Raw genomic sequence first — 13,227 nt, 5'->3', positions numbered from 1 at the left:
GAAGATGAGTTGAGGAGAAACCTTAATTTTTGCAACATTGCATATGTGCATTTCATGAGTGCATTAGTAGAAAGAATTTAAGCATGAGCCATCCATAGATATAATTGTGTATGTGTAGAAACTTAAGAAAGAATAAAGAATAAAGAATAAAAAACATTCTAAGAATAAAGAGAAAGAAAGAATAAGCATTAAAGAATTAAGAAAGAAAAAGTGTTAAAGAAGAGAAAAGAATAGGTTGGTGTGATGGGGAACCGTGAGTGTTAAGAAGAAATTCTCACATACACGTCACCTTAATTGAGTGGCATAAGAAGAAGAAGAATTGTACACAGTAAGAGTGTATGTGGATGAGGGTTGTACCAAGAAGAATTCCTAATGCACGTCACCTTAATTGAGTGGCCTAAAGAAGAAAGAAGAATTGTACGATCCGCAAGAGTGCATGTAGATGAGGACTGTACTCACTCACACGGCCAATGTTCCGAATCCATACATCAACCGAGTCGATCGACAAAGAATAAGAAAAGAAAGATAAGAAAGAAAAGAATAAGAAAAGAAGAATGAGAAAGCTTGAACAAGCAAAGAAAAGAAAAGAAAACAGAAAAGAAGAAAAGGAAGCTAGGCAAGCAAGACAAGAAGAGAAAAGAAAGCATAGAAAAAAAAGAAAAGAAAGAAATAGAAAAAAGAAATAAAATGCATTTTTATGCATTATTGCATATGCATTTCATTTATGCATATTCCATGAATTTTATTATGGTTAGAAAGAATAGAAGAGTAGCAAGAAGAGAAAGAATGAAAGAGTAAGAAAGAAAGAAAGAAACAGAGAGATTAGAAAGAAAGACAAGAACAGTGAGAATTAGAAACAGAGAAGAAAGAAAGAAGAAGAGAATTAAGTAAGGAAATAATCAAAGAAGAAGAAAAGTTAGGATTTACTTAATGAATATTTTTAAGCTCACCCCGTTGTCAAGAAGAAGAGATTAAGTAAGGAATAATCAAAGAAGAAGAAAGTTAAGGGTTTACTTAATGAATATTTTAAGCTCACCCGTTGTCTTTCATGTTTTGCAGGAAATAGGTGAGCAGCGGTCGGAAGGACGTCGACAGCGGAGAGATTGACATTGTTGTCACCGTTGCTAAGTTTTTGTACTTGTATTTTGATATATGTAAAGAATTAATTTGCATGTAAAGAAAAATTTGGGCCCAATTTTTTCATATGCTAATTATGTAGTTTTCCTAGTATATGTATAAAAAATACTATTAGAAAGAAGTCATTACATGTATGGCTGTCGTTGACCGTCAATGTTGACCATATCTTTGGCTGTCATTGACGGCCAGATCGGCCAAACAGCCAGATTGACTGTAGATCTGGTATTTTCTGGCCAAATCCGTGGTGGTTTTGGTCGAAAAAAGGTCATAGTGATGCACAACCAGCCAGATCTAGTGGTCATGTGCAATGAACAAACAGTTTCAGCGGTAGTGGTAGGGAATCTAGCAACTATGGGTGAGTGGGGTGTTTTTGTTGATTATAAACTTTTTATATTAGGGGTGTTTAGCTAAATTAACAAACTAAGGGTTTGTTGATTAATTTTTGATTTTACCTCGTAATAAAACCCAACTAACTTAACAATAACATTTCAAAAATACTACTCAAAATAATAAAACAAACACTTATGTAAAAAAAAAAAAAAGGAACTTTTTACATGATGTTTATGTGGAGTCAAAAATTGTTATCTTAACAAAGAAAGTGTTCGGCTAAGGTGGCTCCTTAATAAATTGCCATTTATATGTTATAATATATATATTTTTAAAGAAAATATATGATGATTTTTTAATTGATCACCCCAATACTGAATTCACTTTACTGCTTTTTTTGTTTTTTAACCATTAGAGTTTACAAGGAAACTGAACTCCAACCTCATCCCGCCCCCAAAGACAGTCACAAGGGAGACTCGAACCTAGAATTTTGCCTAAGGCTAAATTTAGTGAGGCTTTACCCCTTACCATATACTAAAGAATTTTCGCTTTAAACCATATTTTAATATTTTAAAATGTAGATTTTTTTGGTAATTAAATAACAAAAATCATCAGAATGAGGGATAATTACATTGGGACCCACATATCTTGGAAAATGACTTCTTGAGTACCGGAGAATCATTGCACAAGTATGAAACCAATACCTGTACGACAAATACCGAGCGGCACGTGTACCTTATCAAACTCAAAGTTTCCAAGTTCAGTCATCTCTTTTGCGCTGCCCATTACGCCCACCAACAAAGCTACAGACACCAAACAATTTGAACCGAAAATGTGTATCAACCTGCGTGTATGCATAACTTGATTTTTTTATTAATTTTTTTCAATAAACGGCCATCCATCAAATATGAACGATTGTTCATTCACATAGACTCCCATCCATATTATATGAACGGAAGATTCATATACCAAAGATAGACATCTCTATTTAAAAGACGCTAATCCTTAATCAAAATATGAAAATAAAAAAAAATAAAAAAACTTTGGGAACGCCGTCCCTTCTATTTGGACAGGCGTCCATGTCCATACTTTAGAAAAAAAAAAAAAAAATTCTAAACCTTTTCTTCTTTGTCTTCATTCCCCATCTCCTCTCTTTTTCTTCTGTCTTCATTCCCCCATCTCCTCTCTTCTTCTTGTCCACTTTACGCTTCCAGCAGATAATCCATAACATGGAAGCAATCATCAACATTAATTAACCTCCGAACCACCTCTTCCTCCCCAGGTCGTATAGGTACTTGCACATACTCTGAAGCTGAAGCAAGAATCTCCAGAAGACCCTTCATCTTTGTCTTCAGAGTCAAAGAAGAATTGAACCATTCAATAGTAGTATAACTGATGTAATAGTAAGAAGCAATCATGCCATGATTTGAAGGAGAAAGGTCCATGTCATTTTCTATAATGATGCTCTTGCTTGCTTCCAGATCACTTAATGTATTTTCAACCAGCTCCGAGAGGTGATCAGAGAGATGCCTGTGATTTACAACCTGGAGATTGTAGTAGTTTGGATTTTGAGTGAGCCTCCTGTACATGAACGTCCAAGTGAGATAATCCACAGCATCTTGCTTGTTCTCAATAACTCCTGCAACAACTTCTGCATTGAAATTATCATGTAGGAAATGATGCAAATGACTTTCAACAGGAAATGCTTCATACAAGAACTTTTTGTAGTATTCTTTACGAGGGGCATGACAGAGGATGACACATTTTCCAGAATTATCCAGCAGAGGTCGACCAGCATGACCCATCATCCGCAATAGATCTGCAACAGGATAGTCCGTATGAGCATTTTCCTGCCCATCATAATACTGTGTTCCCATCACAACCACCAAATGTGCTGTCAATGGCACTCCCCAACAGAACGAACTACTCACAACACAAACTTGAATGAATCCACCTTTGAATAGCTCTGAAATAAGCTTCTTGATCAGAACTGTTTAAACCCTCATGCAAGTACCCCAATCTATGACGTAAAGTAGCTCTCAACATCTCTTCACTGATACCACTAAGATATTCCTCAAAGTTTTCATGGGACGGCAACAGAAAAGCTGAATTCTGATCACCGTCCATCCTTGAATATGTCATCAGATCCACAGCAGTGAGTCGCACATATTTTCTTGAAGGGACAAATACAAGCACAGGCTTTCCATTCTTGGCATGTTGGACAGTTGCAGTATATGTGGGTTTCGTCATGGCTTGCATCCTTGCATCAAAATTGGACAATCAAAATTGGACAATTGCAGGAGATGGGGAATGAAGACAGAAGAAAAAGAGAGGAGCTGGGGAATGAAGACGAAGAAGAAGAGGTTTCGAATTTTTTTTTTAGAGTATGGACACGACTGTCCAAATCGTAAGGGACGGCCGTCCCAAAGTTTTTTTTTTTTTTTTATTTTCATATTTTGATTAAGGACGGACGTCTCTTATTTGCGGACGTCCATCCAAAATAAAAGGACGGCCGTCCATAACAAATGAATGGTCATCTTTAATGTTTATAAAATTTTTTTATTGTATCTTAATTATGGACGGACATCCTTTAAATGGAGACGTCTGTCTCTGGTATATGGATTATCGTCCATATAATATGGACGGGAGTCCATATGAGTGAACGACCATTCATATTTTTATGAATAAGAGTCCATATGAGTGAACGACCATTCATATTTTTATGAACAATCGTTCACTAAAAAAAAATTGATAAAAAAATCGAATCACGTGTACACGTAGGTCGGTACACATTTTCTATGCAAATTTTTCGGTAGCCGTGGCTTTGTTGTTACGCCCACTCCGCATTCATTCGCTATATAAATTTCCACGGTTCCACCATTGAATCTCACTTTCACGTCCCAGGTTCACAAAACAAATTACGATGTTTTCAACAGTAATATCAACAACCCAACCAGGTGTTTTCCTCCCAAGAAGACTTTCGGTAGTTCGGTGTTGTTCTGTTTCGGTGTCCGGAAAGCAGCAAAGATCGACCCAGTTCGATTTAAAGACTTACTGGACAAAACTTATTGCGGAGATTGACCAAAAGTTGGACCAAGCAATCCCGATTAAGTACCCAGAAGGAATCTATGAAGCCATGCGCTACTCCGTCCTGGCCAAAGGTGCCAAAAGGGCGCCACCTGTCATGTGTGTGGCGGCTTGTGAGCTCTTTGGTGGTAATCGCCTTGCTGCCTTTCCCACTGCTTGTGCTCTTGAAATGGTTCGACTCTCTTTACTTCAGATATTCTTTGGAGTTGAATTGAATCTTTTATTTCTTATTTTTTGGTAAAGTTTATTTATTTTTTTACTTTTAATTCTTGTTAAAATTTCAATTTTGACTGTGATGGTTTACTATGTTATCATAAAATTAAGGCATTATTTGACCTGAGAATCTTGATATAAATGAGTTATGTCAACATTTAAAAAGTTTTGTGTCATCAGATTGTAGGTACAATGTCTATTTTTATATTTGTTATATATATTCTCTGATTAGTTTGTTAGCAAACAAAAAGTGAATGTTAGATTTGGAATTTTGCATTGCATACCAGTGTCAATTCTCAACCCAGTGGGGCAGAAGGAATCTGTTTGCATACATTCTGAAATCATTCTGTTGGTTTAAAGGCAAAAATTGCTTTGAATTCTCTGCTCTTGAGAATTGAATCACAGTTGAAGTAGAAGCGGTCTAATTAAAAATTTTTGTTTAACAGGTCCATGCTGCTTCATTGATTCATGATGATCTTCCCTGTATGGATGATGACCCATCACGCCGGGGCCAACCCTCAAACCACACAATTTATGGCGTTGACATGGCTATCCTTGCTGGGGATGCACTCTTCCCTCTTGGATATGAACACATTGTATCCCACACACCCTCTGACCTTGTACCTGAAACCCGCATCCTTCGTGTGATTGCTGAGATCGCCCGTGCTGTGGGATCAACTGGCATGGCTGCCGGGCAGTTCCTTGATATTGAAGGTGGGCCTAATTCTGTTGAATTTGTGCAAGAGAAAAAATTCGGTGAAATGGGTGAGTGCTCTGCAGTGTGTGGAGGATTGTTGGCTGGTGCAGAAGATGATGAAGTGCAGAAATTGAGGAGCTATGGAAGAGCTGTCGGGGTATTGTATCAAGTGGTTGATGATTTGTTGGATGCGAAAACACAGAGTGAGGAAGATGAAGAGAAAACAAAAAAAAAGGGGAAGAGTTATGTTGCTGTCTATGGCGTTGACAAGGCTATGGAGGTGGCTGAGGAACTTAGAACCAAAGCTAAGAAGGAATTGGATGGGTTCGAGAAGTACGGTGAGAAAGTGGTGCCACTTTATAGCTTTGTGGATTATGCTGCCGATAGAGGATTTTCTGTTGGTGATTCAAGTTGATACAGTTTTCTTTGTGCATCACACTGCTGAGAAGGGGCTGAATACTATTGTTTTAAGTTCATTAAGGATTTTCGACAGTGTTGATTACAGTGAATACTCTCAGAGTTTGATACATAGTACACGTTTGAATCATTAAAGCTGGCTCATATAGAATGTTTTTCCACTGAAAATGGAGATCTCAAGCTTTGTAATTGTATTTAGTTGAATGTTTGTAGCTGTTCTTCAACATTGTAAGTCTGTTGCTTAAAGTTAGAGGAATAATGAATGATAACAAGCAATTGAAGATTATTTTGTTCTTGTCTCCTGATCTCTTAATGTCATTAAGCCTCTTTTGTTGTTTCAGTCGTCCTTTCTTTCCGACATAAAGTAGGAAGGCAAAAGCTCTCCTCTGCTGCAGTTCGGTTGAATGCTAGTGTGCCATGGAGGAATAGCTATATCTTATTAGGGAGGGTTAACATGTCCCGAAAAGTAATTAGCGCAATCTTCGATTATCAATCTTTAGACCATATCTCTATTTGGTAATTAGGAAATGGTCACATCAGTGCACATGATACTTGCCTTGCCAGTGATGGCTTGTTCTAGTAAGTTGAAGACTTCCAAGGACAAAGCTTAAATACAATGAATATGTAAAATGTTTCGCACGAAGTACTTGTACTAGTAAGTTGAAGACTTGCATAGACAAGGCTTAAATTCAATAAATACGTAGATGTTTTACACGACATACTAATTGGTAGGTCCCTATGCCATGAATTTTAACACTTGGTTATTAAATGATATTTTCCTCCATATGTAAATTTCAAAAACCCATGTACCTTTTTCATAGTGTTACGTTTTTGACAGACCATAAATGGCAAGATTGGTGATTTGAGACCATGAATTAATCACCTGACTAACTATAGTGTGGGAAGGTTTATATTTACTCAACAATAACAAAAATATTTGGTACCTACATTTACTTACTGTCTATATGACGTGTTTATATCATATGTTACAATATACTGTAACATATTTTAATTGATTGCATGATATATTCATCTTACGTGTGAACAACTAATCAAGAGAAAGAGATGTGTGTGCTTATTAATGGTTCGCTCTATTGTGGTTCACGTGGGTATGCAAAAAACTTTTTGACTTTCGAAAACGTGTTCTCTATTTTCTAAATGCATTGTCTTCATAGATTTGAAAAACACCACATTCACAAGAACAAAGTTGATAGCGTAAAAATTTTAATAAAAAAATATAAGCAAAAGAATTTTTCTTTAAAAAAAAAAAAAAAAAAAAACTTGGATATTTAAGCCACTTAGATAAAATGGAAGAAATATAAATACCAAATAGGATAAATTAGCTGTCACCCCTATCTTTGGCATAAAACATTTCACCCCCTTAATTTAAAAAACTAACAACATCCTCCGTAGTTGGTTGGGTGTAAGTGTAGTGTTAGCAAATGTGAGATTGGGTAAGCATCGATTGGGTAGTCTCCCTGTTATATGTATGAAAAATAATACAATCACCGAAAGAAGTATACTGAATTCATGTACCGAATGACATGACGCAATCCTGGCCGTCGATTAATTATGAATTAATATTAATCGACGGTCAGAATTGTGTCATGTCATTCGGTGCATGAATTTGGTGTGCTCCTTTCGGTGACTGTAGCATTACTCTATATTTTTGGCTGTGTCACTACAGTTAGGAAGGATTCTATTTTCCAGCATGCTTGTCAATTTTTAAAGATTTATTTATTACTCTTTTCTTTCTTTTCTTATTATATATATATTGCAAAGATCTTCTATGCCTCACCTCATCTTTCTATTCTGTCAATTTTAAGAAGGGAAAAAATAATAAAAGTAATAGCAGAAATGATAGCATTTTCTGTATCATTGAAATGTTTCATGACTGTTATTATTGTTGTGAAGATATTGTGATGCTGTATAAAGAGCATTTTTTTATACTATCTAATACTTTACAACCCTTCGGCTGCATATGTTGATCTAATTCTGCTCCTAATTGCAGATGATGTATTTGGAAGAATCATTGCTTATCAAACGGGATTTCTCCAGTTCATTGTTGTAAGAATCATCGCTTATGGAAGAATCAGAGCAGGAGTTGATTGTGGGCGTGTGATTGTAAAAAATGAAAATATTGTGGGGGTGTAACTATCAAAATTTAAAATTGGAGTGAACAGTACAGGTACCCACGGGTCCACTCATACTCGTATAGGGTAGGGTCCGAGTCCAATTTTTAGAGCCTATTTAGATCGACCTGTTTTAGGTTCATGCCCGACCCACCCGTCCGTTTTTTCAGGTCTACTAATTGTCAAAGTAACATCAAAACGAGGGGCGTTATTCGAATAAGAGTGTTGTTATTCAAGCCCTAATAATTAGTTAGGTAAGCCCATATTAGTAATAAATTCTAGTTATAATTTAATAATGATTTTAAATTACATAAATCACCTTAAAATATATTTAAATTTCTTTTACAAAGCCTTTTTCACTCCAGCTTCATTAACCTAAATCTAGTTCCTACAATTTTTAATTAACTTATTAATTCCAAACTTGAAGCAATACACCTATGTGTTGGGTCTTTTTAAGCTGGTTCTATTGTTCTTACTTAGATCATTATTTTGATTTGGGTCTTTTTCATCAATTTCAATTACTTTGTTTCTCAGTTGGTTTATGAATTTGTTTGTTATGTCTTATAGCTATAATGAATTTAGAGTGCCATCTACAATAAGTATTTGATAAAGAATGGTTGATCAAAAAAAATTCGTATGTATTTGAAGGAGATTTATGAAACACCTTGGCCCAACTGTCAAATATTATCTGTTTTGGGCCTCGGGATGGGCACATTCCTTGCCCCAGCCCGAACGAGACAGGGATTCTCCGAATAAATTAGGAGCGGTTTTGGCATAAAAGCAATCCTCGATTTCAGAGACGAGGTTAATCTTTCCCCCACCCCAAAATGTCTCCACCCAACCCCACCCCAACTCTATATTGTATCATATGCATTATACATTATACATAATATGCTATTATCCGTAATTTTATGTGAATACATAATATATATGTTATATATGTATAATGAATCATTTGATATTTTTATTTATTACAATAAATCAATAAAATCATTATAAATGTTATTTTCCTAGATTATAAACTCTGAAATTAAATTGATTTAATCAAATTAAGATTGAAAATCTAACTTGAACTAGTAAAACTATATTTTTAATGCATATATGTTTGGTATTATTTCATTCATGTAATATATTATTATCATCCACTATTATTCTTTTTAAAGTTATTATTTCTCTCCTGCAAATTGGTCAATTATAGATTATAATGTTTTGGTTAAAATTTTAAAATCGAAATTACTTAAAGTTATTATTTTTTATTTGTTAATTGAAATTATTTAAATTATGACATCTCACGTCGCTTGAAAATGAGAGGGTTAAGCTAATTAAATAGCCTGTGGTTTCCCAACCTATTAGACGCGTGTTGGGCATAACCCAAAGGCAAAATCGTGAAGACCAGGAAGAGCAAGGCCCAAAGGAAGCAAACAATATTTGACAGTGAGGCTTCGAATAAATATACGTTATAAAATTTTCTCAGCCAAAATGGGCTGATTCATTTCGGATTGGGTCTCATCTAATCCAACAAAATGGGCTGGGCCAACCCACCTGGCCCATTCACAAACTCTAACTAAGGACAGAAACACAAGTTAAAGTGAACTCCAAACTAAAGTTAACCATGTCAACTGCTACAGTTGCATTAACCAGACAACATCGTAGAATTGAGCGTCAGCACCCCACTCTTCACATGTGCCAAACTCTCAGTCAATACTTATTATCCTTTCTTCCATCCATCATTCACAATCCCAACAGATCCCAGTTGAGTGAAAGCAAAGCCATTCTCATTCTCTGAGAATGGCTAACGATGAAAGCTTTAGGCACTCCCTGGATCAGCTTCCTCCGGCTGTCTTGTGTACCATCATCACCAAGCTTGATGTGGCTTCGATCTGCTCCGTTGCTGCCACGTGTTCTACGTTCAAGGACTGTGTTTCTCAGATCCTCTCTTTTCTCTCCGTCTTCCAGATTCTTGTAAGTTTTGCAATGTTCTTCTTCAAGCTCTTTGTGATCAAGTTTGCTCTTTTTATTTTTAGTCGGTTTATTTATGTGGATTGTTTTTGTTTGTTTGACAAATTAAAGCATGTGTGAGCAAATCCCTGAAGTTTATTTGAATGTTTGATGAAAAATGTAAAGGAAAAGTTAAATTTTTTACTTTTGCGTAATTGGTAGTTGTGGTTTTGTTTTATAATTGAGGAGAAATTTCGAGATAGTCTACCCAGATGAATGGATAATATTTTAGTGTTTTTCCCTTCTCCATTTTTTTATACGGGTTGCTTTTGTTTATTTGTTTTTCTGACGAATGAAGTATGCGTTAGCAAACCCCAGGAGTTTTTGTATATTACGATGAGAAATGTAAGGGGATAACCAAATTTTGACTTTTGAGTAGTAGACAATTTAAGATTGTCAATATATATGGATTGTGTTAGGTCAGGGCTGTTATGCTGTTATATTCATTTATTGAAATAAGGAAATGGGAAAGTGTTTTGGTTCTGAAGTGTTTGTTTGTGGATTTATGTTGAAGGATGTTGCACCGTCAATGGAAATTATGAGGCCTTTGTTACCACCAAATCCTTTTCTTAGGAGCCTAAAGGTTGATTGTGGAAAGCTTGATGATTCAGCCATTGATTTTATGCTTCGCCCTTCACTGCACGAGCTTTGTCTTTACAACTGCACAGATTTTAGCGGGAAATTGCTATGTGAAATTGGATGCAAATGCAAGGATCTCAGGTATATTATTTATGCGTTCGCTTTTACCCGTATAATGCTAGTTACATGCTATACATATATGTGATTGAGAACGTATAATTTTATAGTAAAGTGATTGTGTTTATTTGTATATGATCGGCGACATTATTAGATTCTATGTCAAATTTCCTTCAGGTCTCTGTGCTTGGGCTCAGTTGCTGAAAAACGGGGGCGATCTATTCATATTTCTGACTTGGAGGAGTTGCTCAAAAATTGCACTCAGTTAGAAGTAAGGCTTAGTTTTTAAAACAGATAGGAAAGAGTGTATTGAAAAATATATAAGGAAATGTTTTGGTGGATATTTTACATGGATCAGTTGATCTCAGAGCCATTTAATGTGGTTTATTCATTGAAATTTATCGGCCTCCGATATGCGGCTTTAATATATTTCAAAAGGGAAGCAAATTGTTACTGTGTCTACTGATAATTGGGAATCTGTTGTTATTAACTCTTCCTCTTCTTCTTTGTTATCATTTATACTTCACATCCAATCACTGTCTTGGATCAGGTAGCCATGTTGGTATTTACATGATGATTATGACTCACATTAATAGTGTGTGGATGAAAGTTGTAATATAGAAATGTACAATCATTTCATAGACTTTAACTTAAATTTTTAAACACTTTCGTTACATGTATGATATGTTTCTATTGGCGATCTGGTATTGGCTCTAAACTTTTGATAGGGTAGAGAAAATGAATGACAGTTTTCTGTCGAAATAGCTGTTTAGTTTGGGCTTTTTCTTTGGGTGGGGGGAAGTATACTATGAAGCAACACTGTGCTTGGTTATTTCAAGTTCTAGGCTGATCTAAATTTATCATATTGAAGCTTAAGTTGATTAGATTACTTCACTCTGAACCCTTTATTTACCATAGTTTGTACAAACATTCATGAACTTGAAGGAAGGGTAATGATTAAGAGTGGTTCAAGTTGGATGGACTATGTGGCTGGTTTCCTCCTTGGCCATGGGCCTTTATCAAATGAATGATAGATAGCAGCTCTGTGCATATTATCTAAGATGTAAGGATTCTACTTACTGAAGTTTCCTAAAACCTATGTAGCTGATGTTTTCTACTTTCCTCTGTATTATTTTTTTCAGTCTTTTTTGTTTTTACGTTTTCTTTGACGTTTTGAAACTGTCCAATACATGCAATCTGATGTTTATTTTTATTGTTTTGGTAGGCATTGATACTAATGTTTGACATCTCAATATTTCTTCGTCATAATTTTGCTCGAGTTTGGGCTTTAGCTTCATCAAAACTCACATCACTTGAGATTGGCTACGTATCTGCTGTTATGGCGACTGAATTGCTTAGCCCAAATTTGGGACCTCGTCCATCAACAAATAATATCCAAGCACCCATACTGCCAAGCATTCAGAAATTGTGCCTTCAAGTAGACTATACTACTGATACTATGGTTAGTACAACATCACAAGGTCTCAGCTCATTAACATATTTGGATCTTCGGGATGCACCTCTCATAGAACCAAGAATTACATTTAACCTCACCAACTGTGGCCTCCAGGAGCTTAATCCACATGGGAAATTGAAACACCTCTCACTCATATGGAGCCAGGAATTCATCTTTACTTGCCCATTTCAAACATTCGCTTTGGTAAACAAGCCAAAATGAGTTGATTAGGTAGACCAACAAACTTAATCCATACCAGTTGATAGCTCTTACTATCAATCTCAAATGTGAAAAAGCCAACAAGTCAATCACACAATCCAATGGCTCTAACCATTATCCTTAAGTGTGATTCTCAGTATCAGTAGAGTGGACATTACATGCTATCATGTACACACAATATGTGCATTGCTCTACTATGCCTATGACATGTTTATCAACCTTCGCTTTTGGCGAACAAGCAAAACCATCATTTTAAGTCGACTCATCACTATTAAGGAAAACTCTAATGCATTTTAACCTCCCACTGGTAGAAGTGTACCCTTCGCTTTGACGAACAAGGTTTCAACGAACAATGGTTTGATTAAAACCATGATGATAGAAGGCATACGTGACTTAATATACTTTAATTAAGGGTTTGTTATTTAATGTTTCATCAGATTATTATCTTTGTTAGAATGACATTGTTTGGTATGTTATTCAACATTCAACCTTAGCATGCATTCTAAACATAATATAAAACGTGCCGGTACATGGCCCAATTAAAACCAATTTCCACAAGCCTAGAGGAATCGGTGGGTCACTTAGGGGTCCTGTAATAAACATTTTGAGTCTTCAAGTATGGTTGCCTCGTCTTTTGCTTCGTGTTCAAGTACATTACAAAAATATCATTCTAAATTTACAATAAAATAATTATACAAATTCTTTACATCAATAAATTTAGAAACCTCAATTTACATTCGAAAGGAATGAGGTGAGAAGAGAATGTACATTGAGAAAAGGAGAAAGGCAAGACACGCATGCCCTATTTCATAAATTTACAACTATACATACCCAAAAATAATTTAAAA

The 13,227-nt window shown here is 35.5% G+C and overlaps 2 protein-coding genes and 1 pseudogene across 2 annotated transcripts; 2 read left to right on the top strand and 1 right to left on the bottom strand.

Moving 5' to 3' along the window:
- Positions 1 to 2,623: 2,623 nt before the first annotated feature.
- On the bottom strand, positions 2,624 to 3,735 carry LOC116143086 (annotated as a pseudogene).
- A 580-nt stretch (positions 3,736 to 4,315) lies between these two features.
- Positions 4,316 to 6,177, top strand: LOC116143043 (heterodimeric geranylgeranyl pyrophosphate synthase small subunit, chloroplastic-like). Its single transcript, XM_031428464.1, has 2 exons — positions 4,316 to 4,723; positions 5,211 to 6,177. Exons 1-2 carry the CDS (start codon positions 4,388 to 4,390, stop codon positions 5,874 to 5,876), a joined length of 1,002 nt encoding a protein of 333 aa, XP_031284324.1. The 5' UTR covers positions 4,316 to 4,387; the 3' UTR covers positions 5,877 to 6,177.
- A 3,451-nt stretch (positions 6,178 to 9,628) lies between these two features.
- Positions 9,629 to 12,443, top strand: LOC116143055 (F-box/LRR-repeat protein 10-like). Its single transcript, XM_031428475.1, has 4 exons — positions 9,629 to 9,972; positions 10,523 to 10,728; positions 10,882 to 10,975; positions 11,930 to 12,443. Exons 1-4 carry the CDS (start codon positions 9,799 to 9,801, stop codon positions 12,380 to 12,382), a joined length of 927 nt encoding a protein of 308 aa, XP_031284335.1. The 5' UTR covers positions 9,629 to 9,798; the 3' UTR covers positions 12,383 to 12,443.
- Positions 12,444 to 13,227: the final 784 nt, after the last annotated feature.

Source organism: Pistacia vera, unplaced genomic scaffold, assembly GCF_008641045.1.
Source record: "Pistacia vera cultivar Batoury unplaced genomic scaffold, PisVer_v2 Contig425, whole genome shotgun sequence".
Lineage (NCBI taxonomy): Eukaryota > Viridiplantae > Streptophyta > Magnoliopsida > Sapindales > Anacardiaceae > Pistacia > Pistacia vera.
The sequence above is the reverse complement of the archived record's forward strand: the minus strand, read 5'-3'. Positions and strand labels throughout refer to the sequence as shown.